Raw genomic sequence first — 27,551 nt, 5'->3', positions numbered from 1 at the left:
AAATCCACAAACGTGCCAGTCTTACCCACACAATTCTACGTAAACAATTTATTTCCAACAATTTTTTTCTTTCAATTTTTTTATTCAAGCCTACACTTGTTCAAATATTTTTTCACTCGAAAACTACACATATTTTGGATAAGTATTCAATTATTCTAAAACAAAACTCAATCGTTTTTTGTTCTTATTATAACTGTGGAGGTTGTCTAGTTGGCTGGTTAGTCAACTGCTAGGCGTGGGAGTAAAATCAGTTTTGCGTTCTTCATATTTTTTTTTCTAACTTTTTTGCGTAGTTTTTGTTTAATGCAAATTGCGAGTATACGTAAAGTAAATCAGTAAAAATCAGTAATTAATACAAATCACAAGCTCAGCTGGATTTTGAATGATAAACCGGTTTAGTGCAAAAGTGTGCAAGTGTATTAGTGGGTAGGTGCAAAAATACATAGAAACACTAAACTGAATGCAAACGCAATTTTCTTAACCGAAAAAATGTATCATAAAAATATTATTTATTATTTTTTTGGTAAGCAAATTTTATGCATAAATTTTTTCGCAACAGTGACTGCCTAATATGAACTGAGAGTGGGTAGTTCGTTGTTATTATCAATTTAATTTAATTTACTTTCCTTTCTTCTCAACGGAACGCGCTAAGCACTCCGAGAGTTCCTAGTTTCTATTAAATAATCGTATTTTCGTAAGAGCCGTTTTGGCTCATTCCAATGGGGCTGACCTATTTTGGGCGCTCATTTGATGTTTCATGTCAATGCTGAACATCGAAGCCGAGACCAAACAAGTAGCAAAAAAATCATGTGGAACAAAAAAAATATCAAAATGCATTTGTTAAGGGGTTGGGGGTAGTCAGAGGCCCGAAGAAATGATGGTTTTCAATAATTTTTTTTTTGGCAAGTTTATTACTTTATTTTACAAAAATAAAAACATAGCATTACTACATCATGTTTCGTTAATAAATAATCTTGTGCCTTTAGTTTTATTAATAAATAATCTTGTGCCTCGTCGAAGCTTTTCTTCCAAAATTAACAATATGGCGGCCTCAGGAAATATTTTCAAGATTTTCGGGAAAAAACCGAAAATCAATTGTTAAAAAAATCAAAATTTTGAAAAAAAAATCCATCGATAAGGCACGAGTTTTTAGGTTTTTCAAAACCAGTGTAAATTTTATTGAAATCTACCGAGCGGTTTTTGAGTTACAGTGATCACCAGTTCAAAAAACATAGTTTCGATAAAAACGCATTTAAAGTTCTCTCGAACTCTCCGGAGCGCCTGAGCGCCCTTTGTTAATTGTTGAATAACTCGAAAAATATTTTTCGGATTCACTTCAAATTTTCACTCAATATTTTTAAGATATTATACTTTAAGAAAAGTATAAAGAAAAGAAAGTCAATTTTTTTTAATTCTGACTACCCCTAACCCCTTAAAGGAGATGTTAGGATTATTGTTTCCACTTTTCCATTTCATGCAGCACTTGGACGCCAAAAAACCAATTTTCGTTAAAAAAATCGGCTAATTTGTTATTAAAAGTTTAATTAATTAAAAAGCTCCCAAGTACAGAGCAAAATTCAAAACAGACTACAAAAATAACAAATTTAAGGGAAAGCCTTTAAAGCCGAGCAGGTATAGAAACCCAGCCTGGAGCAACGAACGCTCAAATAGCTATAATTTTGTAAATTTTGCTCCGATTGACTGGAAATTTTGCCACCATATTTTTTAGTTATTTCATATGTACATAAAGATTTAAGAAGAAGAGGAAATATCGGAAAACTAATTTTTGTAGACGAGAGACTCACGCACTTAATTAAGACTCACGCATCCGAAATAGTAAACCAATTTCAACAATCAGGCAACAATCAAAAATTTCGCTGCAACTTTGGAGTCCCCTAACCTGAAGGTCACTTAGATTTGGCGTTCAAATTGGATTTGCATGTAACAAAATTCATATGAAAAATGTATAACTGTGCAAATCTCGACTTTTTTCTGATGCCAAGTGGGATTGCGCATACGCATAACAGCGACCGCCTCGTATCCGCCACTGATACATTCATATATTCACACACAAAAGGGTCATTTGCTGATCTTGACAGCCTTTATATTACGATCAGCACTTCCACTGCCGTGCTTTTGCCACTGTTTCGCTAGCTTTCGTATGAAATTTTAAATAATTTTCGCTTTTCGGCTTCAAATTGTTTTATTTGGTTTATTTTTCGTGTTTCACACGAAAGTTAGTAAAGAAACCTGTTTGGTATTTTTTGCAGTTATACACTTTTACGTCACGCGACGTAATCAACTAATTTTGATTTTTGAAGATTTTCTTTGATTACCTTTTATTTGAAACAGTGCTGAGAAATCCTGTTTTACTTTCGAAAACTCGTTAAAAAATACGCATATTTTTTAAGATTGAATCTAAAACTTGATTGCTGGCGCCACAGTGCTTTCTGCCTGCATAAGCTTAAAATTTCATTTTATTCATTATTTTGTTATTTTTGCTAACAACTTAGTTCATATTTATTTTTATCATTTCCAATTTCCTGTTTTGTGTTTAAAAATAAATACCGACAATTGACAATTGATTATTGTAGAGAAACGCGACGGGCTGCCATGTACAGCTGTCATGTTTGACATTTCGTTGCTGTCGTCTTCATTACTGCATTTGCTTTTATTGCTTATCTCTGATCTCCAGCAAACAAAAACGGCGCGATGAGTAAAAATTGAATGGAATATTTGGTTTTTTTGTTTTTGCTAAATAAAAATATATTATGAAAAGATATGTATGAGAGATATATTTTGCTAAAAACAGAACTCATGAAATTGATGCATTGGAATCGACTGGTTGGAATTGGTTGTTAAGCCACGCGATGGAGCTGCCACCTGATTTAACTGGAGGGAGCAGCATTTTCAGCCTCCCACTATGGAACAGACGCTGCAAGGATTTCTAATAACGAGCTCCTTGCTCGAGGCGAACACAGTCCGCTTGAGATTGAAATACGCGAATGAAAGTGGAAATGAATAGGCGATACACATCGTAAACCTGCGACTGATATCATATTGTGCATTCAACAAGTGATTTTAATCGCGGATAGAAGCACGTATTGTTAAAAAATAAAATTGAATCTTCGAACGCGTATAAGAGGCATATTTTGTATTTTTTTTATAAAAGTGGTAAAAATGTAACAACTGTGGTAAAAATGTAACAACTGTGGTAAAAATGTAACACTGTTCACGGAGAGGATACCGTGAGTGTAAGGACTGCGCAAAAGTGGTTTTCAAAATTCCGAAGTGGTAACTTCGACGTGGGGGATGCCCGCGCGCTTGTCGTCGTGAAGTCTTTAACTCCGATGCCTTGCTCGAACTCGTGGAAGCTGAGCCAAATTTGACAGTCGATATGATAGCTCAGAGGTTAAATTCATCGCATGGAACAGTTCACAGGCACCTGGTTGTGTTGGGAAAGGTTTCCATGCTGGGAAAATGGGTTCCGCATAGACCTTCCGTCGCCAACCTTCGGCAGAGAGTGAATGTGTGTTTTCAGCTGTTGCAACGGCTTGAAAATGACAGTTTTTTGAACCGTATCGTTACTGGAGATGAAAAATGGGTCGTTTACAACAATCCTGTTCGTAAACGCCAATGGTTAGATAAAGATGAAACACCAGAACCGACCCCTAGAGATGACCTTCACCCCAAGAAGACGATAACTGCTGATTACTATTCCCATCCTATCAAACCTGAATGAGGCACTTAACAAAAATCGACCGTCTTTAGTGAATAGACGTAAAGTTTTGTTTCACCACGACAACGCAAGACGTCATACCGCAAGGCAAACATTAGGCAAGCTGAACGAGCTCGGATGGGAGCTAATGCCGCATCCACCATACTCTCCGGATATTGCACCTTGTGATTATCACCTTTTCCGTGGACTTCAATCCCATATGAGTAACAAGAACTACTTCTCAAAAGAAGCTATAAAAAGGGATACCGAAAAGCGTATTTTGGTTCCAAGGACAAAAAATGTTTTGAGCAGGGAATTAAAAATTTGCCTAAACTTTATAAATAATGAAGGAAAATATATTATTGATTAATAAATACTTTAAACATTTTTTTTATTAATTTTAAAACCACCTTTAAAAATCGCACGAACTTATGGATTGACCTGATATTTGTATCGGCACTCGCGCCGCCAGCTGGCGCGATAGGAAATAATAATAAAAAAAGATGTCAATCCCGACACCGAACGTCCTGATCACGAAATATTGGTATTTTTAACATGCAGGCCCTAGCAAAAAACTTCAATTTGACTTAACTTAAAAAAAATCTAATTGAATGAATATCAAAAGGAAGAGTAGAGAAGTGTGTATAAATAAATTTGTATGAAAAATAAATGAGAATATATTAAAAAAATAAAAAAAGTATGCATTATGTTTTACACTTTTCACACAAAATGAAGCAATGTTGTTATCTAATTGGCCAAAGGGACTGATGCGTGTTAGGTTAGGTTAGGTTTTTTGTGGCAGTCGGCTTAGAGTAGAACCTGAGTGTTTATTCACCAACACCGGATAGTTCCGGAAGAAAGTCAAAATGGTATTTACCTAACAACCTTGCTCTACTCCTGGCTCAAGCTGGACAATTACATAGGAAGTGTTCTACTGTCTCTTCCTCGTCTGCAGTAGGCTACAGGAGTGCGGCCTACCTAACAGTCAATGACAGATGACACAAGCCACGTCTTTCGAAATGCTTGTGGAAAGGTGCATAAATACTGAATGCGACCAAATTTTTTTAACCAAAAAAAAGTAAAATAAAAATATTATTTATAACTTTTTTTTTGGGAACCAAATTTTATGCATAAATTTTTGCACAATAGTGGCTTCCAAATATGAACTGGGAGTGGGTTGTTCGGTATTATTATCAATTTAATTTAATTGACTTTCCGCTCTTTTTAACCCAACGCGTTAAGCACTCCAAGATCTCCTAGTTTCTATTAAATAATCGTATTTCTCTCTCTTGAGAGATTGAGCAATTCCCCTGACTTTTTCTTATCTATTTGCGGGCAAACTAGCCTGGTTGTAACACAAGTATTTTCTTCTCTCCGATACCCATTGTCCTCCTGGAGAATATTATTTTCTATCCTTAGTTTGCAAGTTGCCTTAGGAATTCCAATAATGCCCCTGTTTTCAAGCAGTGGAAGATTAGTATCCTTTCTTGCGAGCTCATCGACTTTGCAATTTCCTCCAATATCTCTATGTCCTCTTATATCATTTAGAGCAGCCAGGCATTCCTGAGCAACCTTTGAACTTAGTATAACTTGCCTCCTTTATGGCTAAGACTTTTGCCTGATGGACGCTACAGTAGTCCAGAAGTCGGACAGATAATTCCAGTGCTAATGCTTTTGAAAAAACTCCATAGCCTACTTTATTTTCTAGCTTTATTTTCCTTCCGTGTAAAAATTTATTTCCCCTCTTATACATGGTCTTTGAGTTGCCACTCGTTTCGTGACGAGATGTTAGTCTTGAAGGGCCTTGGGTTTAGGGAAGGAATGCGTGCTAAGAACCAAAACTTTCGGGACTAGTTTACTCACATAGGTATATAGTCATAACCCCGAAATTTATTTTTAAGTAACAAAAATCCCATGATTAGTTGACGTGTATACTCAAAAAAATAGCACAAATTTACGGACTGAAGTTGAGATACTGCGTTTGTATTTATGGTATGCCTAACTTAGAACTTAAAAAAAACACCAATTTTCGCTTTGTTAGTTTTTGCTTTTAAATAAAAAGCTTTTTAAGATGGATTTTGAAGCGTAGCAATCAAATGCTTGATATTTTAGGGAAAGTGTTTCATTTTTAAATTTATTATAAGTTCTTCAATCCCGGCAGCTCCGAACGCCGTTCCCATGGCAGCCGGTTCTACATTACCGAAACGACTTGGACTTATATCCGGCCAAGAACTGTTACTCCAGCAACATTCCCCATGCATGTATTGGGGAATGGTTATGCTGCTACAACAACAACAACAGCCGAGGTTCCGGAAGTATGTTGTTTTTAAGCACCGAGAATCCCGAGATCAGCTGATATGTGTGCAGGGATACGATTTAAAATTTGTTGACTCGTAATAATCTTTGCATCCAAAAGAAAAAATTTCATTGATTTTTAATAAATAATTTATAATTAAAAAATATATATATAATAAAATATCAGAATACTGCTTTACAAAAATTATAAGGCTTAATGAACTTTTGTAGAATTTAAAAAACTCACATTCCGAAAAAAACACGGCATTTCGGAATTAAATAAAAAAATATGCCGAAATCGCATAATCAACAATTAGCGCTAATATCGGCATCCCTCTCCAGTATGCGCCCGCATGATTAAGAAACTTGTAAATTAAACAATGGGATTTGAATTTGCTCATACGTATCTAAAAGATATTCCATAGCTGACGATGAGTTCTAACGAGCATTAACAACAATTATTAACTGGGTCAAAGGTTTGGCTTTAAATGGCTCATGGAAATGAGCAATAAAGCGAGTCGCACGCAATAATTAAAGTGTCAATTGAATAATTTGTCAACGGAAATGCCTTGAAATGGTGAATATAGTTAGACTGATGCTTGAGATACTTGAAATGGAAATTTCAATGTTTCGGACCATAAAAATATCACCAATTCACTGCAACAGACTCTGTACAAGTTTTCGTTTTTCAATTTTTCACAGCTCAACATAACTTTTGATGCTTGATAGGACTTGAAATAGTTTTATATAACGCACATATATACAAACATAAACACATCGTGAGTGTATTTCGATTCATTTATTTAGTTAAATTATTTACATCTGCATCTGAGCACACCCTGTCGGAAATGAGTTGTTTTGATAAGTAGTATTTGGCATTTATGTTTCAAGCGGATTTTTCTGTTAAATTTTCTTGCGCAGGGATAACGCTGATGTTGTTGAAGTGGTTGAGTACTTACCAGCACCGTTTTACTACCAGTGAAAACGTGTGAAGCAACGGAAGCTTTTATTGTGTTGAATGGGGCGGCGGCTGCCCACGCCTCAGTTATGCTTAGTGCCGAACCTTTTCTTGCTAGCTCATCTGCCATTTCATTACCCTCTAAGTTCCTATGAGCGGGAACCCAGATCAGAGTAATTTCAAGCCAATGACTAAGCAATTCTAGTTCCTCTCTACGCTGTAAGACTAGTTTGGATGAAATGGAGTTGGAGTCTAAGACCTTGATAGCTGCTTGACTGTCTGAACAGATAGCTACTCTTCCACCAACTTCCTTGTGAAGTTTTAGTGATTTGCATGCTTCTCTGATTGCTAAAAGTTCTGCCTGGAACACGCTGGCATAGTCAGGAAGTCGAATTGACTACGATAGGTTGAGTGGCTCCGAATGGAAGGCAGCTCCCACACCACAGTTCATCTTAGAACCGTCAGTGTAGATTTCAATATTGTATCTTCCAATCACCTTCCCTTTGCTTCATTCGGTTTTCAGTGGAAAACGTACCGTAAAGCTTTCTTGAAGTTAAGGTCAGGGACTGTGTAGTCTGATCTGTTTTTGAGCAGTGAGGGTCCCTGTAGGAAGATCTTGCTGTGACCGTACGACTCTGTTGTCCAGCTTCCTATGTCTCTGAGTCTTATCGCAAGCTGCAAGTAGCGATTTTTTTTATATGTAAGTCTAATGGTAATAGATGAGTTAGTACATTGAGCGCTTCGGTTGGACTGGTGCTAAGCGATGCTGTGGTTAAGATACACGCTGTTCTTTGTATCTTGTTCATCTGGGTTTGGTTGTATTTCTTTTCTATTTCGGGCCACCAGACTAGTGCCGCTGTTAGTATTGGCCTTACAATGGCTGTGTGGGACCAATTGGATAGTTTTGGCAGGAGACCTCATTTTTTACCGAACATTCTCTTACACGTGTAAAGTACTATATTCGCTTACTATTCCTGTACTCTACGTAGGACCTCCAGCTGAGTTTGAGATCTAAGATAACACCTAGGTATTTTAGGAATGGCGCTAGTTACAAACACTTATTTTTTGTTGTTGTTATTGTTGTAGCAGCATGAACATTCTCCATACATACGCAGGGAATGCTGCTGGAGTGACAGTCTTTGCCCGGGTAGTTCCGGTAACCTAGACCCGACTATCGTGGAAGGGACGTATTTTTGCCTTTCGCTGCTTTCATCTTGAGTGCTCTTTGCTTTCATCTGAATAGGGAAATCAATTAATGCTCCCGATAAATCGCAATGCTATGAGCGCTTCATTAAATGAAGTGTTCGGAATGAATATCAAATGTGACTTTTATAACGCATTTTATTTCGTTTTCAGCTATTTCAAATTGCTAGAGATGCCAAAACAGATTTTAATTATTTTCACATGGCTTTCAAGCGAAATCAAACTCATTTTAGTAAATTATAGATTTACTACCAAAGAACCCATTGACAGCTGTCACTGATACACAATAAACTCAATCTTGAAAGACCCTGTATTCCTTAAAGCGGAATACTATGCCTCATCGAACTGATACTTTTAATATATGAACATATCTGTGCATGCAAGTACGTACCTATGTATGCGTATGTATGTAACCATTCAAAAGTGTTGTTGACATTGTTTTCCCTATGCGCATGGGATATTCATAAAAAATACTTTGTAACTACACACACATGCATACCATATATGTATATATGTATGTATGTATGTATGTATGTAATTGAGCGAGTGTCAAGTGGAAGTGACATAGTTGACAAACGTGCAGTTTTCAATGAATAGTTTATTGTTCCTATTTTTAGAAGCAGCTTTTTGACCCCTGACATTTACAGAATACACAAAGTAATTTCCACTCACCACTTTTGATAATATCTAGCATTTTTTTAACTGAAGTAGAGAATTCAATGCCTGCATTTGTAGATTTTATTAATAAAAACCGCTTTCGGTGCGACAACTGCTTAGCTACTTGCGAATAAAACGACAAATTGTTTGTGGCACATTTGTTTGGCAGCACTGAACTATTGGGTGGGCAACTAAGTAATTGCGGATTTTTTTAAGATAATCAGACAATTTTTTCATGGAACTAAATAACTTTATTCTGTAATGTATTGCCCATTTTGGTCAATGCCCTTTTGCCAACTTTCAGGCAGCATCATAATCCCGCGTGCATAAAACTTCTGGTTTTTATTAGCAAAAAACTGAGTCAGGTACGATTTGACCTCATCATCATTATTGAAATTTTCACTATTTAAGGAGTTTTGTAAAGATCGAAACAAAAAGTAATCAGATGGTGCAAGGTCAGGACTATATGGTGGATGTGGCAAAACATCTCAACCAAGCTCCAATAATTTTTGCCGATTGACGAAAGATGTGTGTGTCCTTGCATTGTCATGATGGAATACCATACTTTTTCGATTTGTCAATTGTGGCCGCTTTTCTTCAACTGTTGTAGTTGTTCAATGTAAACATCAGATTTGATCGTTCGGTTGGGTGGTAAGAGTTCAAGGTAGACAATTCTTTTGTAGTCCCACCAAACTGATAACAAAACCTTCTTTTGACGAATATCAGCTTTTAATGTTGTTTGAGGTGGTTCACTGGTCTGGCTGTAAAAAAACCCATATTTCATCGCCAATTGCCAGTAGTTTTAAAAATGGATCATTTTCATTACGTTTCCTTAGCAAATCGCAGCTGTTAATGCTTTGCGTTAAATGCATTTCTTCCAGTTCATGAGAAACCCATGTATCAAATTTTTGAATATAGCCAAGTTGTTTTAAATGATTTTCAATGCATCTATGTGATACATATGTATGTGATACATGAAGCTTCTCTGCAATCTCACGTGTTGTACTGTGAAGAACCGAATCGATTATTGCTTTGATTAGGGCGTCATCAACTTCAACTGGACGACCAGAGCGTTTTTCTTCTTTGAGTGAAAAATCACGGGAACGAAATTTGGCAAACCAATTTTGATACTGCCGTTCTTTTAAGGTTTCGTCACCATAAACAGCACATAACTTTTTATGAATTTGCGATGAGGTTCTCCCTTTGCGGAAATAAAAAAGCAAAATAAAACGAAAATTTTCCTCTTTTTCATTTTCCATTTTTCAACGAACGCCAGACGAAAACTACGCAACCAATCAATAAACTTTTTTTACTGATTGACAGCTGAACTGCCAACTATCAAATAACAAAATGTGTTTTACATTTGTACTACGTCTGCCAATCTAAAACTTCAACTGAAGCCATCTACGAGTGAAATCCGCAATTACTTAGTTGCCAACCCAATATTTAGTTAAAATAAATTTTTTTTCTAGTATTGGGGGTTTTTATTTGTCTTGCATTTACCGGAAAGCGTACGATTTGAAATCGATACGATTTTGAAAATGGGTAGAGCTTATCCCAGGCCTGTACATACGACAGTGATTATTCTCAGTTTGTCTTTAGGGAAGTTTATGTGATGCTTCAAACTCGTTTTATTATACCCTCCCAGTAAGGACATTGCCTTTCGTAGCCTCATAGCGCTTTGCTTTCAAGCCCTTCCTCGATGGATGACATGTTGTCCCGTGGCAAGGAAAGGCTCGTGTTATTTTCTTCCATACAAAGTACATGCTTGTATTTTCTATATGGCAGAAAGAAGTTAGAGTGTCAACAAAAAAATTGCCTATCGCTTCTTGTTTTTCAAAAATCTAAAATTACTCATATAATAAATCTCAAAATCGATATTTATACCTAAGCAACTAGTCTGCGCAAATATGGACATCCATATTTTAGAAGCAAACATTTTAATGAAATATATTTCCAATTCTTATTATCTAAAGGTTCCCCGGAAGTTGAGCTTTGTGATAATAAAATACGCTTGTATGTAGTTAAATGTGTGCGTGCGTATATTATCAATAATAAAACTACCCTACGTATGTATGTATATGTAAGCACATACATACAAAGGCTGTTATCTCTCGTTACAGTGACCTTGAGCCACCCAATAAACCAATTTCGTTGGTGGTTACGAATCGTAGGGTGCGAGTGAGCAGGCAAAGCTTTCACTCAGGCAAGAGTAACGCATAGCGAAGTACTTTACATTTGTGTGCATTACTCATCAAACCTCCCTGCATTAATGCTACTACTCAGTCATGGGTGTATTACAGATAAATTTTCGTTTGGACGGGCATGGGTTGACTGGAATGAGTTGTGTGCTGCAATGTTCAAATTGAGGCGTAACTTTGTTTATAGTTTTTTCTACAAATGTACATAAATTCAATAACACTTCCAAATCGATTTCGTTTGCTTTGTATAATTAATGATGATACTACTAAGTTTCTAATGTAGAAAAAAAAATTCCGCATGGGTTACTCGCGAATTTCAAACTGGAGAGTCACTTTTCAATTTGATCACAGTTAAGCCATTTATAATTAAAAAGAGTCGATGGTATAACCATAAATTAATTTTAAATTTCCGTGCACTTGAATATATCGCAATTTATGAGCCTTTGTACCATACACAAACACATAAATATATATATATATTCAAGTTTATTTTCGTGCTTAACTGATTTCCAAGAAAGTGTTCTTTTTTACTATTACATGTATGTTCATATATGTGTATGTATGTCTATGTTCGTAAGTTTTGTACGAAAATATTGTATTTATATTGGGTGATCTAAAAAGTGCGGTAACAAATTGTACGCTGATTAGCTGAAAGAGAACCTAAGAAGAAATTTTATAGATGTATGTACGCTGAAGTTACTATTTAAAAAATTCTTACGGTATCTGTATTAGTATTAGCAGAGACATATAATAAAATTAAAACTGAAAAGGCAGTTTTCTGTTTCTTTTTTTTTTTTTGTGTATGACTTTCTATATGTAACCGTGGCGTGCAATAATATGCACATCAAGAATTTTTAAATTAAACAAAAAAAAAACACAACATTAAAGAAGCAAAAAAAATATTTTTTATTTCAATATAAGAAAATTTTTTTTTTCGATATATGGCAAAAAAAATTAATTCAAGGTTTAATACAGAACAAAAATAAATCTTGAAAACTAAAAAAATATTTAAACAAAATTAAACAAAAAAAACTTAAAAAATAATTTTAAAGTAAAAACAATTTAAAAACTTCAAAATATCTACATCTCTAAATATGCACATCGAGAACTTTAGATTTAACATTTTTTAAATTTTTTTAAAATGTTAAAAAATCAACAATTTTGTTTTTAATTAAAAAAAATTTTAAAAAGAAACAAAAATTAAAAAATGCACAACAAGGCTTAACGCAGAACAAAAACCAAAACTTGAAAACTAAAACCAATATTTAAAGAATTAAATAGAAAAAAAACTTTAAAAAAAATTAAAAGACGTTTCCCAAACATGCACATCTAGATTTTTTAGATAAAATGTTTTTTCAATGCAATAAAAAATGAATTAAATTTTTTTTTAAATAAAAAATAAAATAAAATTCAATTTCAAATTAAAAATTTTTTTAAACAAAAAAATTAAAATTAAATTTTAAATTAAAAAAAAATATAAAATTCAATTTCAAATTAAAATTTGTTTAAATAAAACAATTAAAATTATTATTTTTTTTTAAATTTGAATTTGAAATTGATTTTTTTTTTTTTTATTTAAAAAAAATTTTAATTTTTTATATTTAAAAAAAAATTTATTTTTTTTATGTTTTGTATTAAAAAGCTTGAAAACTAAAAAAAATCAAACAAAAAACTTAAAAGGCTTAAAAACTAAAAGAAATAAAAAAAATCAAACAAAAAACACTTGAAAACTAAAAACCAATCAAACTAAAAAAAATTAAACCAAAAAATCTACATAAACCAAAAAAATGGTGACAAAAACAAAAGATTTTTTGAGACATTTCCAAGTCAGTAAATCTAACTATTATTCCTATTAACTATATTTAAAAACTACATAAATTTAACGATAAGTTTTTTGAAATTGAATAAGCGTAATAATTTTGAAAATTTTCCATTACTATCACCACTCCAGAAGAGTTAATTGGCTAGCTTGGCTAGAGAGTTTTGATGCATATGGACTATCTGGTGGATTCTGTGATTTCGCTGCTTCAGACCCCGTAAATTGTTTCGATCTTCGCGAAATGCTCTTACTGCAGTAAAGTTGATCTCAGGCCTTTAAAATACGTTTGGTTCTTTTTTGTTTGATTTTTTTTGTATGTAGAATTTCTGCGTTTTTGGAATTTTCACCCAGAAAATCTTTATATTCTACCCTGATGGAATAATTGCTCTACTAAAAAATTATTGTACTTATAGTAAATAAATAAAAAATGAAATTACTAGGTGCTTGGCCGAGCTGCTTCTCGAATTTGAGGTATGCGCTTTAATGTTGTTATCGAATTGGAGGATTCCGGCTACGAGTGGCAGATATTTTTTTATGAAGAATTTTTTCCATAGCAGAAATACACTTGTAGGTTTATTAATGCCGGCAGCAATACGTACTTATGGATTTTAGGTATTGCCGGTTGAGAGGGGAACACCACTAAAAAAAATGAGTATTGTCCACAGTGACTGCCTTCAAAACGACCTGTGCAGATACGCGAGGACGAAGATGAGGAAGTATCGAGCAGGCATTTGCTGTGCAGTTGTCCCGGCCTAGCCAGAAGTCCACTCGCTCTTCTAGGCTCTCCAACAATTGGCAATCTTTCAGTACTCTCGGACCTGAAAATCGAGTCTCTCATAAAATTCCCGAAACGAATTAATATCTTTGGCCAAAATCTATAATAAAAATCTCGGTTAGGTGGGGAAATCATATAATATAATGAGCTCTAGGGCAACACAACGGGCACTCCGATGCGGGGTCAACCCTAAACCAACCAACCATTGTCCACAGAGGGAGTGCATCGATCTCGGTTTCATTAGATCGATCGAAGTTTGATTTTGTGCGAATTTGCTACCCAACCTACCAGAAATATAAATAAATAATAATTATAAATTTCATATTTGTGTATGCCCATTTAAGGGCCGCATTTGTTAGCGGACGTAGAGACTCAGGCAAAATGCTTGAAAATCCATTAACAAATGGCAAAAAGTTAATTCATAAACGCTCTAATTATCACAAAAAAGAAATAATTATCATATCAAGGCAAAAAATACATAATGTGGCAGTAAAAAGTTGAGGAAAACATTACACATTCGTTTATCTTATCGCCTAATCGTATTTATGTATTTGCACAAACCGACAAATAATTTTATTGGTTTGCTATTTGTGTTCAATTATTCGTTTGTTTGCTTAAATATTAATACATTTTGCATTTCCATTTTACAACGCTTTTTATTTGCAAAAAAACTGCATTTTGTATAACTAAGTGCTGGCACTCATACTCGTACATACATACGAGAAAAATTATATGAAGCTTTTGCTATAGGAGCCTTCGCACGCCACTCATGTCGGGGTATCAGTTGAGACAGACCTTATCAGACTTTTTGCGTATGTAACTTAGAAAGGGTCCAGCATAGGAAATAGCTGTGTATATGTATGTATGCACATCCATTCATACACACATACATATGTTTAACAGTAAATGATGCCACTTGAAATAAACCCAACACTGCTGATAAGACGGAAGCAAAGGAAATATGCATACGCACACACACACACAAACATATGGATATATATATATATATATATATATGTCAGTATGAAGACAGTTTGATTGATCGAAACTAAAAGGACGCAGTCTGGGGTGCAGTGGGCGGAGAGCAGTGAGAGATAGCAATTAAACAAGTACTTCGATTCATTCAGTAATAACTTTTGTAGAACGGCTGTAGTTGAAAGGAATAATACGACTAAAAAGTTATACAACTTTAATGAACTGCAATTAAGCAGAGAAAAAAAAAATAACAAAGCATTAATAACAGCAGTGTTGACAATGAAGATAACACAGTATTATGGTGTGCTGTTATAATCGTACAAATATACAATAAATAAATATATGCATATATAGAAGTGAATGTATTCTTAAGTCAATATGTATGTATGTATAGGCACATATTAGGGTGCCTCATCAAAAAGGTTGCGGATTCCCCCTGGGAAATCTAAAATCTATTATATTGCAAAATTTCCGCCAAAATATTTCGGGAAGAATATTGAGAGGTACGAGCGGGGCCGATTTCAAAATACCTACAAGTAAATTAAGTTTTATAAAAAAAATATTTTTTTTTTTTATTAAAAAAAAATTTAAATAAAAAATCAAACAGAACAAAAAAACTTGAAACCCTTGAAGATAAATACAATTTTTTTTTAAATATAATATATATAAAAAAATTAAACCAAAAAATCTTAAAAAGTGATAACAACAATAAAAAAAATTTAAAAATAGTTTTGTGAAGAAAAGTTAAAAAATATCAAACAAAAAACTTAAAAAACTCGAAATCTAAAAAAATTAAAAGATATATCAAACAAAAAACTTAAAACACTTGAAAAATACTAAAAAAATTTTAATTAAAAAAAATTCATCCAAAAAATTAAAAACAAAACAAAGAAATTAATTATATTAATTAAAAAATGATACCAAAAAAATAGATGTTTTGAGGACTTTTAAGTTTGTCCAACTCACGTAAATGTCAATATTTTCTGTGAAATTAAAAATTTATAAAGAAAAGTTAAAAAAATATCAAACAAAACACTTAAGAAACTTGAAACCTAAAAAAATAAAAAAAACTCAAACACTCAAAAACACAAAACTCAAAAAAATTAAAAAAAAATTTAAAGAAACAAAAAATGCAACCAAAAAATCTTACAAAAACTAAAAAAAGGTGACCAAAAAAAAATTGATTTTTTGAAGCACTTTCAAATCTTAATATTTTCCCTAAAATGAAAAATTTATAAAGAAAACTTAAAAAATATCAAACAAAAAAATTAAAAAACTTGAAACCTAAACAAATAAAAATCAAACAAATTTAAAACACTTAAAAACTAAACAAACAAATCTTAAAAAAAATTAGAAAAAAATGGTGCCACAAAAAATAAAAAAAATTGTTTGAGGCACTTTCAAGTAAGTCCAACTCATCTAAGCCAAAATATCCTAAAAAAATAGAAAAATTGGTGGCCGAACAAAAAAGATTTTTCGAGCCACTTTTAAGTAAGACCAACTCTTGTAAATCTGAATATTTTCCGTAAAAAAACAAACTAAAATTAAAAAATGTTGATAATGAAAAAAAAACTCGAAAACGAAAAAAATATTATATTAAAAACAAAAATTTGAAATATTAAGAAAAAAACTTAAAATACTTGAAAACGAATAAAAAATTTTAAAAATACAAAAACTATGTAAAAAAATTAAACCACAAAAATTAAAAAAAATTAAAAAAAAAACTTAAAAACAACGTTACAAAAAAATAGATTCTTTGAGGAATTTTTTAGATTTAGAATTTATTAAAAAAACTTCATATTTGACGTAAAATATAATAATTCTGCTATTCTGATGGAAAAATACTACCGATGTTTTTTTTTGTATGGAGAGTGATGCGCCCTAATTTATAAATATGTATTTATATGTATGTATGTACCTATGTATATATATGTATGTGCATATGCATCGCAAGATAGTAGATTCGAAGCTACGTGTTTCACTGTGAAACATACACATATACACACATGCGTACATACATATGCATGCAGCTATAATTAAATTCATTCATCCAAAATGACAGTTAAGCTTGAAATAAGTGAACGAAGTGCATTGCCGCCTCAATGAATTTTAAATGGCAACTTATTATTTAAATATAGGAGGCCGGTGAAAATGTGTCATTAATTTTATTTATCACACTCAATTTATGCGTTTTACTCTTCAGAGTACTGAATTGCAAAAGGCTTTTCATTCATCTGCGATTCCTAACTGGTTTATCTACATATACATATGCACGAATGTATAGAATAAAAATGATGTCTACATGCTTAGTGCAGTGGACTAACTTCGACATCAGTTGAAATTAGTCACGATCGTGGCAGCTAAGCCAAATACATTTTCTTATAAATATCGGGCACTACCATGATGGAAAGAATACTGAGATGGCGCCTATCTTGGTCCCGTTCTTTGCTCTCAGCGAATTTGACAACGATTTACGTGATTTTAGCTCCAATGTGGCCAGATTACCATTTTCGTAACTTGATTTAGAATTTTTTTTTTTGTTATTTAGTCTTGGAGTTTTAGTTCTTTCTTCATGACATTTTTCTAGCCTGATCTAATTAAAATGTAATGTTTATAATTTTGTAAAATATACATTTTTTAAGAATTATTTAAATAATTCACTCAGTTTTATTTAGCTTTACTTTTTTTTAACATCTGTTGGTGTTCTTGTGTCAGTATGGTTTCTTTAGTATTTTCTAGTATTTTGTTGTTTATTTTTACAATGAATACACCTCTTGATGCCCTAAGCCCCACTACGGATTGGTGGCCGGAAGAAACGATTACATCTCTATGGTTTTAATCCGCATTCAGTAAATTCAAACGCCTTTTAAAATGTGTAAAAAGATTTTCAATCTTAAGAAGAGTTGAGAGAGGGACATTTAATATTCTTGCATAACCTTAAAAGGAGCAAAAAATTAATTTCACATTTTCAAAATATCAAATTTTATAAGAACCAACTAATTTTCATTAGCACTAAAATCTTGTCAGAGTGGCCTTTTTGAACCTTCTTTTGTATAATAATACAGTTTTTTTTTAACTTAAAGTTTCAGTAGCTTTAAATTAAAAAAAAGAAACAAACACAAAACTTCAAAATTTTCGCATTTGCGGTATAAAAAAGCACTAAATTTATTGCGAAGAGCAAATGGTTGGCAATACTGCACAACTTGGAAAAACGTGACGTCACGTACTCTCTGATGGGCGCAAACTTCTTTTTATCATTCTTGGGGCACTACCTATTTCTTTTTCATCCAAGATGCATCGCAGATAAGATAATACAGTGTTGTTGTAGCATAAATATTCTCTATACATGTACGGAAAATGATGCTGAAGAGTTTTGTGGGAACGAAAAATTTAATAAACGAATCATTTAAAAAAAATTTTAATAATTTTGAATTTTTTCCACTACTATCACCTGTCCAAAAGATTTAATCTGATCTCTGCTATCAATAATTACTGAGCTTGACACCCCTCAACCTAAGTGAGGGCGTTAAAAGTATATTCAGAAAAATGCAAAGATCGCAAAGCAAATTTAAGAAAGACCTCCTGAACACGCTCAATAGGCATATAAAGACTTTATATGCCTATTTTGTTGGGTAGCGCAAAAGATTAAGTGATCCTGCTGGGCCTGGTAAAATTTACAGCTGCGCTAGTTAACTCTAGATCGGCACCTGCTGTGAAGGTCTCTCTTTGTGGGTAAGACCAAATAGAGGATTTTTTTCTTTTACTAATTCGTCAAGAGTGTGAAAATATTTTTTGTGCTCATAAAGTTTATACCATGTTTAGACATTCAATTTAAAACTTAAAAATAAGTTAATAAAAAAAATAAATAAAAACAATATAAAAAAAAATAAACAAATAATATAAAAAAATAATAAAAAAAAATAAAAAAATTCAAATAATAAAGAAATAAATATAAAAAAACATAAAATAAATGAAATAAAAAATAGAAAAAAATTAATTTATCATACCGGAACTAATTTAATAAATTGTGCAATTAGTACTTAGTTGCATATAAATTGAGTTTGCCATCCGAAAGCCTCCGCAAGTAGTCCTGCGTTAGTTTTAATTTACATAAAAATTTTATTGTTATGCAAGCATTTATTAAATAAGAATTAAATAAACTCTGTAAAATCTGGTTTTTGAGAAAAAAAAAAATTAAGCAAAATTTATGATGAGTACATTATAACCGATTTTCAATTCCTAACAATTTCTTTTACAATTTTGATCACGATTAGTACCAGATTTATTCATTTATTTATTTCTGTTTAGAGTTATTGGTAAAGACATTATGCAAAAAATTATAAAATACACATTTTTTGTTGCTGTTCAACATTTTGATGCTGTTTTTTTTCAATTTCAAAAGATTTCTACTGTCAAATACTAACTAAGTAAGCTTAATGGAGTGTGTGTGTCTGAACACCGAAGCAATAACTCAATTTAAAATTTAATTGACTCAATTAGGATGCATGTCTGAATATAATTTTAGACAATAAGAGCGCTAATTAAGAAAAACGAGATGGAGTGCACTTCAATAAAACAAAAAAAATATATATGTATATTATATAAAAAAATTTAAAAAAATTAATAAATATAAAAAAATTATATAAAAAAAATATATCGATAGGATTTTGGTAGAGAATAATTTCTTAAAAACGAAAAAAAAAAATATTCGAGAAATTAATTTTATAATATTTTGTTGAGAAAAGCTTGCATTTTTTATATACTTCTTCTTCTTGATTGGCGCGATAACCGCTAACGCAATTTTGGCCGAGTTTTATCTATTATAAGGAGTTAGGAGTAGTCAGAATTTTCAAAAAAAATTTAGTTTTCTTTTACATTTTCTTAAAGTATAATATCTTAAAAATGTTGTGTGAAAATTTGAAGTGCATCCGAAAAATATTTTTCGAGTTATTCAACAATTAACAAAGGGCGCTCGGGCGCTCCGGAGAGTTCGAGAGAACTTTAAATGCGTTTTTATCAAAACTATGTCTCTTGAACTCGTGAGCACCGTAACTTAAAAACCGCTTGGTGGATTTTAATACAATACAATTTATACTGCTTTTGAAAATCACGAAAAACTCGTGCCTGATCGAAGGATTTTTTTTTTCAAAAATTCCGTTTTTTAAACAATAATTAATTGTCGGTTTTTTTTCTCGAAAATCTGAAAAATATTTTCGAAGGCCGCCATATTGTTAATTTTGAAAACAAAAAAGCGTCGATCAGGCACAAGATTATCTATTAATAAAACTAATTTCTCTTTTAGATGAACCTCCAAGGACTTGTGATGATCACCGCAAGGGACTTTTGGAGAAACGTGGGATAACTTTTGCAATTATTTATTTATTATTATTTTTTAAATTTTGCTAAAGACAAGTCGAAGCATGATGTATTAATGCTATGCTTTTATTTTTGTAAAATAAAGCAATTGACTAGCAAAAACAAAATTATTGAAAATCATAATTATTTCAGGCCTCTGACTACCCCTAACCCCTTAATATAATTTTTTAATGTTAAATTAACTTTCAAAACTATAAAAAGTAAACTGGATAAAATACGCGCATTAAGCTCTAACGAAAAGGCTCTTCAGCCAATCTACCAAAATATCATTAATATATATATATATATATGTATATATGTATATATGTACAAATATGTACATATTAATGATTGCTAGTCTTGTTACTGGCCAAAAAAATTTTTTCCTTAGTGATATTTTCTTATCAACCGGTGCATGTAATAGCTCTAGCATTGCTTTAAAACCGTCCATATCGCTGTATTTCAGCATATTTTTGTGTGACTAGGTAGCCCATAGAGGAGAGTCTCTAGAGCTGATATAACATACATACATACACTCATTTCATTATCAAATATTAATGGATTTTGTCTGATTACAAAGTGCTCACCAAACGTCTGCCTGACTTGCCGTACTTTTTTACACGCACAAAAATTTTGTTCTGACATATCTTCGCGCCTATCTCTTTTCACTTGTTTACTTTTTTTTTTGGTTTGTTTTGGTGCTCGTGATTGAATATTGGTTTTTGGTCAAACCTTTCACTCGGTTTTTCACTGCACAACTACGCACATACACGCAGACAACAGCAACGGTGTGTACTGCATACTACTGCATCGTTGCTTGCATGAAGGTGCCGTTGACAAAGGAAAGGAGGCAAGAATGACGGCGATAAGGTGTGCAGCACTGTGTCATTAACCTTTTCAGGTATTCAGCAGATGTTAATACAGCAGTCGCAAGCAATATTAGTAAATTCCTCTTTTACCGCTCGACTTCTTTCTTCCAAACTTAAGTTTTTGAAATTTTTTTGATATCGAAGCAATTTGACAAGTTCCACGAGACCATTTCTTGCCGGCGCATGCACGAGTGTTTCATTGTTACGATATGCTTATGCTATGGTTTATTGAGGTTAAGCTAAGATTTTTCTTTGTGTTGAGTGTGAGCTTAATAAATCAATACTCAGCAGGCTTATAACAAACGTACTCGTTTAGCCAAATTTACTATATGTCAGCATACAAAATTAATTTTTTTAATTAATGGTTGGGGAAGTATTGGAATGCAAATTAGGTCATCTGTGGTAGTCAATTTGAATACGAGTAAATTTCTGAAAATTGGGGTTTGCTTATGTATGTTAATGTACCTGTGCATGACATACTGACAGTGCGTTTTGGATTCGATAAATATTCGAAAAGAAATTAAAAGAAAAAAAATTGTCGAATGGTGGCGACCCTTAACCCTCCGTTGGGCACCCGGGATTGGACATGCTGGCCTTTTCCACTTTGGATGTGAATTTAACAGATTTCTATTATAGCTAACGGCTTGAGCTTCCAGTTAGCTTCCTAGAATTTAATTTTCAATCGATTTATGGATACAACCTTTTAAAAAGGATATCCGAACAGGACGAAAAAAGGACAGACCTGGGCGCTCAACCGAAAGTTTTAAAAAAGGCGTCCAACGGAGGAGACAGTCGCAACATCAGCGCACGCATTTCTGTCGCGCAACCATAGCTGTATTGCTCCAAATGTTAGTTCGCAATTGCAGGCGCTCCTCCCAAGTCGCTTGAGTCTATGAATTATACATAATTTGTATGTGTGAACATACTATATGTATGTATTTATATGTGCCGGAAGTTTTTATTTAACAACTAAATCGTTCGCTTTTGAAGCACCTTAAAGTATTTTTTGTCTTACCTTGCAAAACCACCACCCGACACCCGTCCTGCTTTAAGCGGCGATACAAAATATTTATAGTAGCATCCGCAGCTACATTGCTGCTGCGTGGGCCGCCACACATAATATCCAAGCCACATCCACCGATGCCTTCACCCGTTACTACTCCACCACCACCACCACCACCGCCACTAGTCGACGTCTGCGCCGTTTGCTGCTCCTGCATGCCGGCATCATTGTACAATACGAATAGGCTCACTTTATAGCCGTTCTGTACGCGTTCCTTTAAATCTGTTGATTTAATAGTTGACAGCAAATCGATTTTTCCGAGCGCTAGGCGGCGCAGCATAATGCTTGGTATGAAGAAATTCACCGCTGAACGGATGCGCGACTCGCTAAATTCGTGCGAACTGCGGCAATCTAAGAGGATTAATTTCTGTGCCAGCAACGAAGTGAGCGGGTGGGTGTGGCTGTGACTGTGGCTATGGTGTGACGAAGCGGATATGGCGCGCAATTCCGCTTGCAGCCATTCCTTTGTAATGCATTCATACTCTGTTTCCGGCATGGTGGCGTTGGTTAATTTCAATTAAATGTGGATGAGAAATTATTTGTGAGTTAGAATTTAAGTTGTCCTTTTCGCGGCGTTCCGGTGTTGTGAGAAATATTTATGAAATCCTTTGTTTTTATATATTTGAGTTTTAAGTTTTTCTTAATTATTTGCGTTTAGATAATTTTTTTTTATAATTTACTTTAAATATCTGCTGATTAATTTATGCATATACCGCACACGCGTTCCGTGTTTACACCGCACTAATTTCGATACGTTACTCAAAGACGCGCACCACTGAAATACTGACGCATCGCGTGATCGTCATTCGTTTCGTTCACTCTGCGCTGTATGCCAAGAATTTCGGTTGCAGTTGTTCGATTGCACTTTTTGCTCTCGCTTTTGCTGTTGTTTTTAATGTACACCTTTTTATTGCTTATTGCGCTTGCAGTCGCAGATATTGTTGATGTTTATGTTGTTGTTTTGCTCATGTGCCCATAAGTTATGGTTTATTTTTGTTGCCTTCTATCTCACTTAAATTCATCAACGATTTGTCATTATCTAATTTCTAAACAAAAAAGTGCATGAGCACTTTGCCTTTTGGCTATGCAATTTTCGCCAACAAATCCTTCTTATGTATATACAAAATTTATGTATGATAGTTGTTGCTTGGACGCACTGACTTGTCAACAACACATCTCTGCCAACAACATCAGCATTGACAACACATTCAATTACTCATGCAGCTCATGTAATGGCTTGGTGAATGCAATAACAACCAACGGACCAACGACGTACTGTGGAGCACTAATCAACACAGCAATGGCAGTGCCTCTCAAAGTGTGTGCGATTTGCTGTTTTTTTATTAACAATATTTTCTATTTTTTGTTGAATTGTGGGTCGAAGTCTTGCTTTTTCACTTTCAATTTTCTATAATAAGTGTTTGACTTGTTTTATTGTTTTCACTCTTCCGCTTTTTCTAGAATTTGTTCAATTACTGACTACAAAAAAAAAATACATTTCATTTTCCACTGTGCTCTGCATCTTAGTATTTCGTACACTCCTGTTTTACCTTTGCTTTGGAGATTTGCTTCTTTTTATTATGATTTTTTTGTTTTTCAATGCATCTACACCTTGTAACGTTTGCTGTTATTCCACTTGTACACTACTTGCCCATTCACTCAACATTTACTTTTTGTGTAGGCATTTTTAACTAATTTCTCATACGAAAATTTAGTACACCGCTTGCATTTGCTTTATTTAGAGGTGTTTTCCAGTTTTTTATACATCAATAATATTTTATAATAACTTCAGCGAATTGAATAAGAGAAATATAAAAAAGTAGAAAAGCGACTACAGCGCGCAACACGGATATATTATCACGCTCGAAACTTAACAAAACACGACCAACTACGATGGCTCAAATCTTCCGAATGTTGACAACGACAAATCCAACAGCATTCAAAACGCCAACCAGCGCCAAGTGTACACTATATTCCACGCTGCAAAATCACAGTGGAATAATAAGAAACAAAAATACAATTTTATTCTTCCCTTCTGCTTCTTCTTTTTCGCATCTTGTTCGCTACGTTTGTAAGTATGTATGTGGAGGCGCACATGTAGAATGCGGTTGGAGAAATTTCCCTTTTTTGCCATTTCCCATACATATAATAATTGCGAAGCGGATTGAGTTTGATTGAAAGAGAGAGAGAGAGCGGGAAAGAGTCAGAGAATAAAATAGATTGAACGCGTCGCACCAAGGCAGAGAGTTAACAGATTTTGGAAGCTACCCAGCAGTCGAACTTGCTTAGTCCGGAACTTACTACCACTTTACTTTGCTGAGGTACAACTTTTAATAAGTTTTTGGTATTTTTTACATGGCAATAACCTACGAAATGTACAAAATCAGCCAATACATCTATTTGTACGAGTTAAAGAACTAATCAGTAATTAAACAGCATTATACTAGTCCAAAATGAATAAAATAAGCATACGATACACCATCACCATTTATGCACATATATTATTCTAATCCTCATAAAGTTATACAAGAGTATTCATGTTTTTCAAATACCATAATTGGCAACATTGCCACTTGTACAATCCTACTGCTGCCTGATGTAATATAACTTCTCCATTGCCTACCAGTTCATGAACTAGAATGTTGTCTGAGTTCTTTCGTTTGTCAGTGCATGGTAGTGAGCTCTAGTGCTGTGCTAGCGCACACCGAATACAGAGAGCACATAAGTTTCCGCTTTTTTTCATTGCAAGTGTGTTGGTATGTGGGTGAGAGAAATAGCAAGCAATGTATCAACTGAAAATGGACAAGAGTAGGGGATATTTACAGAGAGCTTGTATTTTTAATCAACTAATTCAAGATTTTGGTAAACTCATTTAAAGCAAAAGATACTATGGTGGAAATAATGTATTCTCAAACATTTGGAGCGTCGAGTATTAATATTTATATGCACATATTTATTTTAATAGATGGCTTGTTTTCAAAAAAAATGCATGTGCCTAGTGAGATTCTTAAGAGAGTGGCTTTGGGTTGGATTCTGTATTGAATATGAAGTTTTAACAGAGAATGTTGCATTAACATTCTCTGGTTTTAAGTATAACTCGTGCTGCATATGCACTCTCATGCGGGTCTTCATCACCAACATACATTAGAGGTGTCCTAATTTGTATGGAACATTTAAAATTTCGCTCGATTTACTGCAATTACTTAAAGCTTAGAATATAAAATTTTAGTATGATTTGCTTTGGTTAAGAACATTTTAATTTAAAATTTTTTTTTCAAAATTTCAGCCATTAACCAGTTGGAACTATTTAAAACCAGTTTGTAACCAATTGGTTTTCAAGTTTGATAGATTTAAGGTTTGCTTTTTAGCTATGGTAAAAAAGAAAATTGTGAGGGGAACTTTGGTTGCCAAGTCACTTGGGGTTTCCGTAGCCGAATTCCGCACGATCAGTTTACATGATTTACACACTCGTCCAATCAGCCGTTGCTCAGACGGCAACGAAGTGCCATTGGTTGATTTCTTTCGTATGTCTCAGTTTTTTTTGTAAAAATACCTAAGTGATGTCAGCCCATCAGTTTATTCTGTCAAATTCGCTCAGAGTCGAATAATGTTATGTTAAAGGGCTCATCTTTGAAATCTTTTCACCATGATTGGTTTTTGGGTGGTGATGTTTCTTGACCGAGTTTGTCTTTGTTTTTGTATGGTCTAAGAACTACTGGTTTTGGTTTGTTATAACCATGAACAATATTTTACATTGCCTTCTGAGTGGATGAGTCATTTAACAACCCCATGCAAGTTTTAGTCAATCTGACGTGAAGTTGAAAATGAAAAAAAATACTATATTTTCATGCAATATTTTCTTGTCGAAGTGCACACCTTATTTTCATAATGAATCGGAATAAGGCCATAAATGTTGCAAAAAAAATCTTAAAGTTGAATTAATCAGTTTTAGTTAGAAACCGAGTCTCGGGAAATACATAGAACAGAAATAATATGCTATCATTTACTCAACGGATCGCGTTATTAAATAATTTGAAAATGTAAATACCCTACAACTTGAACTTTTTTTTGTTTAAAGAAAAAGTAGGTTATAGTATATTTATAGAATTTTTTTTCATACTTGCGCTGAAGAAAATACATAGAAAATATTCTGATTTTTATTTCAAATAAATATTTCCGTTAAGTGGGCGTGGTTATATGTATATTTGGTTTTCCGCAAGGATTCCAGCTAATTTGCACTCATCGTATACTTCTTGTCCTGCTTCAATATTTAATTGATTTCTATTTATTTTGTGCTTTCAATTTACAGAAATTTATGTATTTTGTACATACTTATGTATATTACATACATATGTACATGTATCTACTTACATATCATACACACAAACATAAATATATACGCAAATGGTTACTGGTATATGTAGAACTTTTCAGCAGAAATGTATCGCTTTCCATATTTGTTTGCATTTATTTGACATGGCCACATATCAAACGCATGTGCAGTATTGGCATCTCTACTTTGTAAAATCCATACCTTTAGTTTCATATTCATATACTTTCTAGGTACATTCACTTTTCCTCTCATCCACCCACAAACTTTTCTCTACATACATTTGTATGTATGTATGTATGTATATTATGTTTAATGTGTTTAGTTTGTTTATGAGGACGTTGAATGTAAGTTGAACACATAAAAGGTTCATTGATATTTCCACGCCTTGATATGCAGTTTGATTCATTGAAACTTTCTGCAAATCGTTAGTATACACGCACATATTCCCATACTAATATAAATATGTATGTATGTATACAAGTGCTGTGCATAATACACGTATAGTTGAGGCGGTACGAAGTCATAAGAGATAAACTAACCACTTCACTTCGGCTCTCTTATTCTCTTGCATCTCAGGCATAGATAGTAGACAGCAAGCAATTGCCCAGAAAAAATCCCAAACTCTCCAATTTTGTTGTGAGCGAAGAATGGTGTGCTGTGCTATACGGAATAGAGAATCCTATGTGCTGCTCGCAAATGCGCGAATTAGTGGGCGTAGAGTTGCCAGACTGTAAATTGAATCGAAATGTCAATGTAAATATATCTATATAAGAGGGATATTTTATAATATTAAGAATGTTGTATGAACGCATGCCTCTATAATAGAATTAAAATTAATTTGATTCGCACGGCGATTTTATAAAAACTTATTGTATATTTCGCAATAATATAAACAGAGTGTGCATACAGCATTTGAGCACATGCATAAATGTGGCTATAACTTCTCGAAACCATTATTTGTCTTTTTGCTCTTTTTCAGATTAAGAGGAGGAATAAGCATCCTCATAACATCATTACTTCTCTGAAAGTTGCAATTAATACCGTTTCTGCAATCGTTTCTGGTCCCGGATCGAGGAGGTTATTGCAGCTAATGGAAACTTTATTGAATGATTTTTACAGATAAGGTACTGTTGTGTAAAAATTGAAGTTTCATTAAATTTTGTTCCAAATTAAAGCTAATTAGTTTTACTCTCAAGTTGTACTCAAATACCAAAATATCTATAAGGTTTAGTAGTGATTTTCCTCACAGTTGCTTATGGATTGAATATCCTTATGGCTTGTTTTACATGTAATGTAACGTAAATTTATTCCATTATTTTCAGTAGAGGAG

The 27,551-nt window shown here is 33.3% G+C and overlaps 1 protein-coding gene and 1 long non-coding RNA gene across 5 annotated transcripts in view; one reads left to right on the top strand and one right to left on the bottom strand.

Annotated features, from left to right (window-relative positions):
- LOC128861041 (dual specificity protein phosphatase Mpk3-like) overlaps positions 1-24,035 on the bottom strand; it is a 104,724-nt gene extending 80,689 nt beyond the window's left edge. For 2 of the 4 annotated variants that reach the window (XR_008454327.1, XM_054098921.1), the window contains exon 1: positions 21,841-24,033. Coding sequence is in view for 3 of the 4 variants with exons in the window: in XM_054098921.1 (XP_053954896.1) it covers positions 21,841-22,384 (544 nt within the window). In the remaining variant the exon portion in view is untranslated. Of the gene's footprint in view, positions 1-12,853; positions 13,911-21,840 lie in introns of those variants that run through there. The other 2 variants (XM_054098920.1, XM_054098919.1) reach the window with 2 other exon arrangements.
- LOC128861042 (uncharacterized) lies at positions 336-27,462 on the top strand. The gene is made up of 3 exons (XR_008454328.1): positions 336-426; positions 26,798-26,974; positions 27,201-27,462. It is a non-coding gene; the product is annotated as an uncharacterized LOC128861042 (long non-coding RNA).
- Positions 27,463-27,551: the final 89 nt, after the last annotated feature.

Source organism: Anastrepha ludens, chromosome 4 (assembly GCF_028408465.1).
Source record: "Anastrepha ludens isolate Willacy chromosome 4, idAnaLude1.1, whole genome shotgun sequence".
Classification (NCBI taxonomy): Eukaryota; Metazoa; Arthropoda; class Insecta; order Diptera; family Tephritidae; genus Anastrepha; species Anastrepha ludens.
This window is presented reverse-complemented; position numbering and strand designations above follow the sequence as displayed.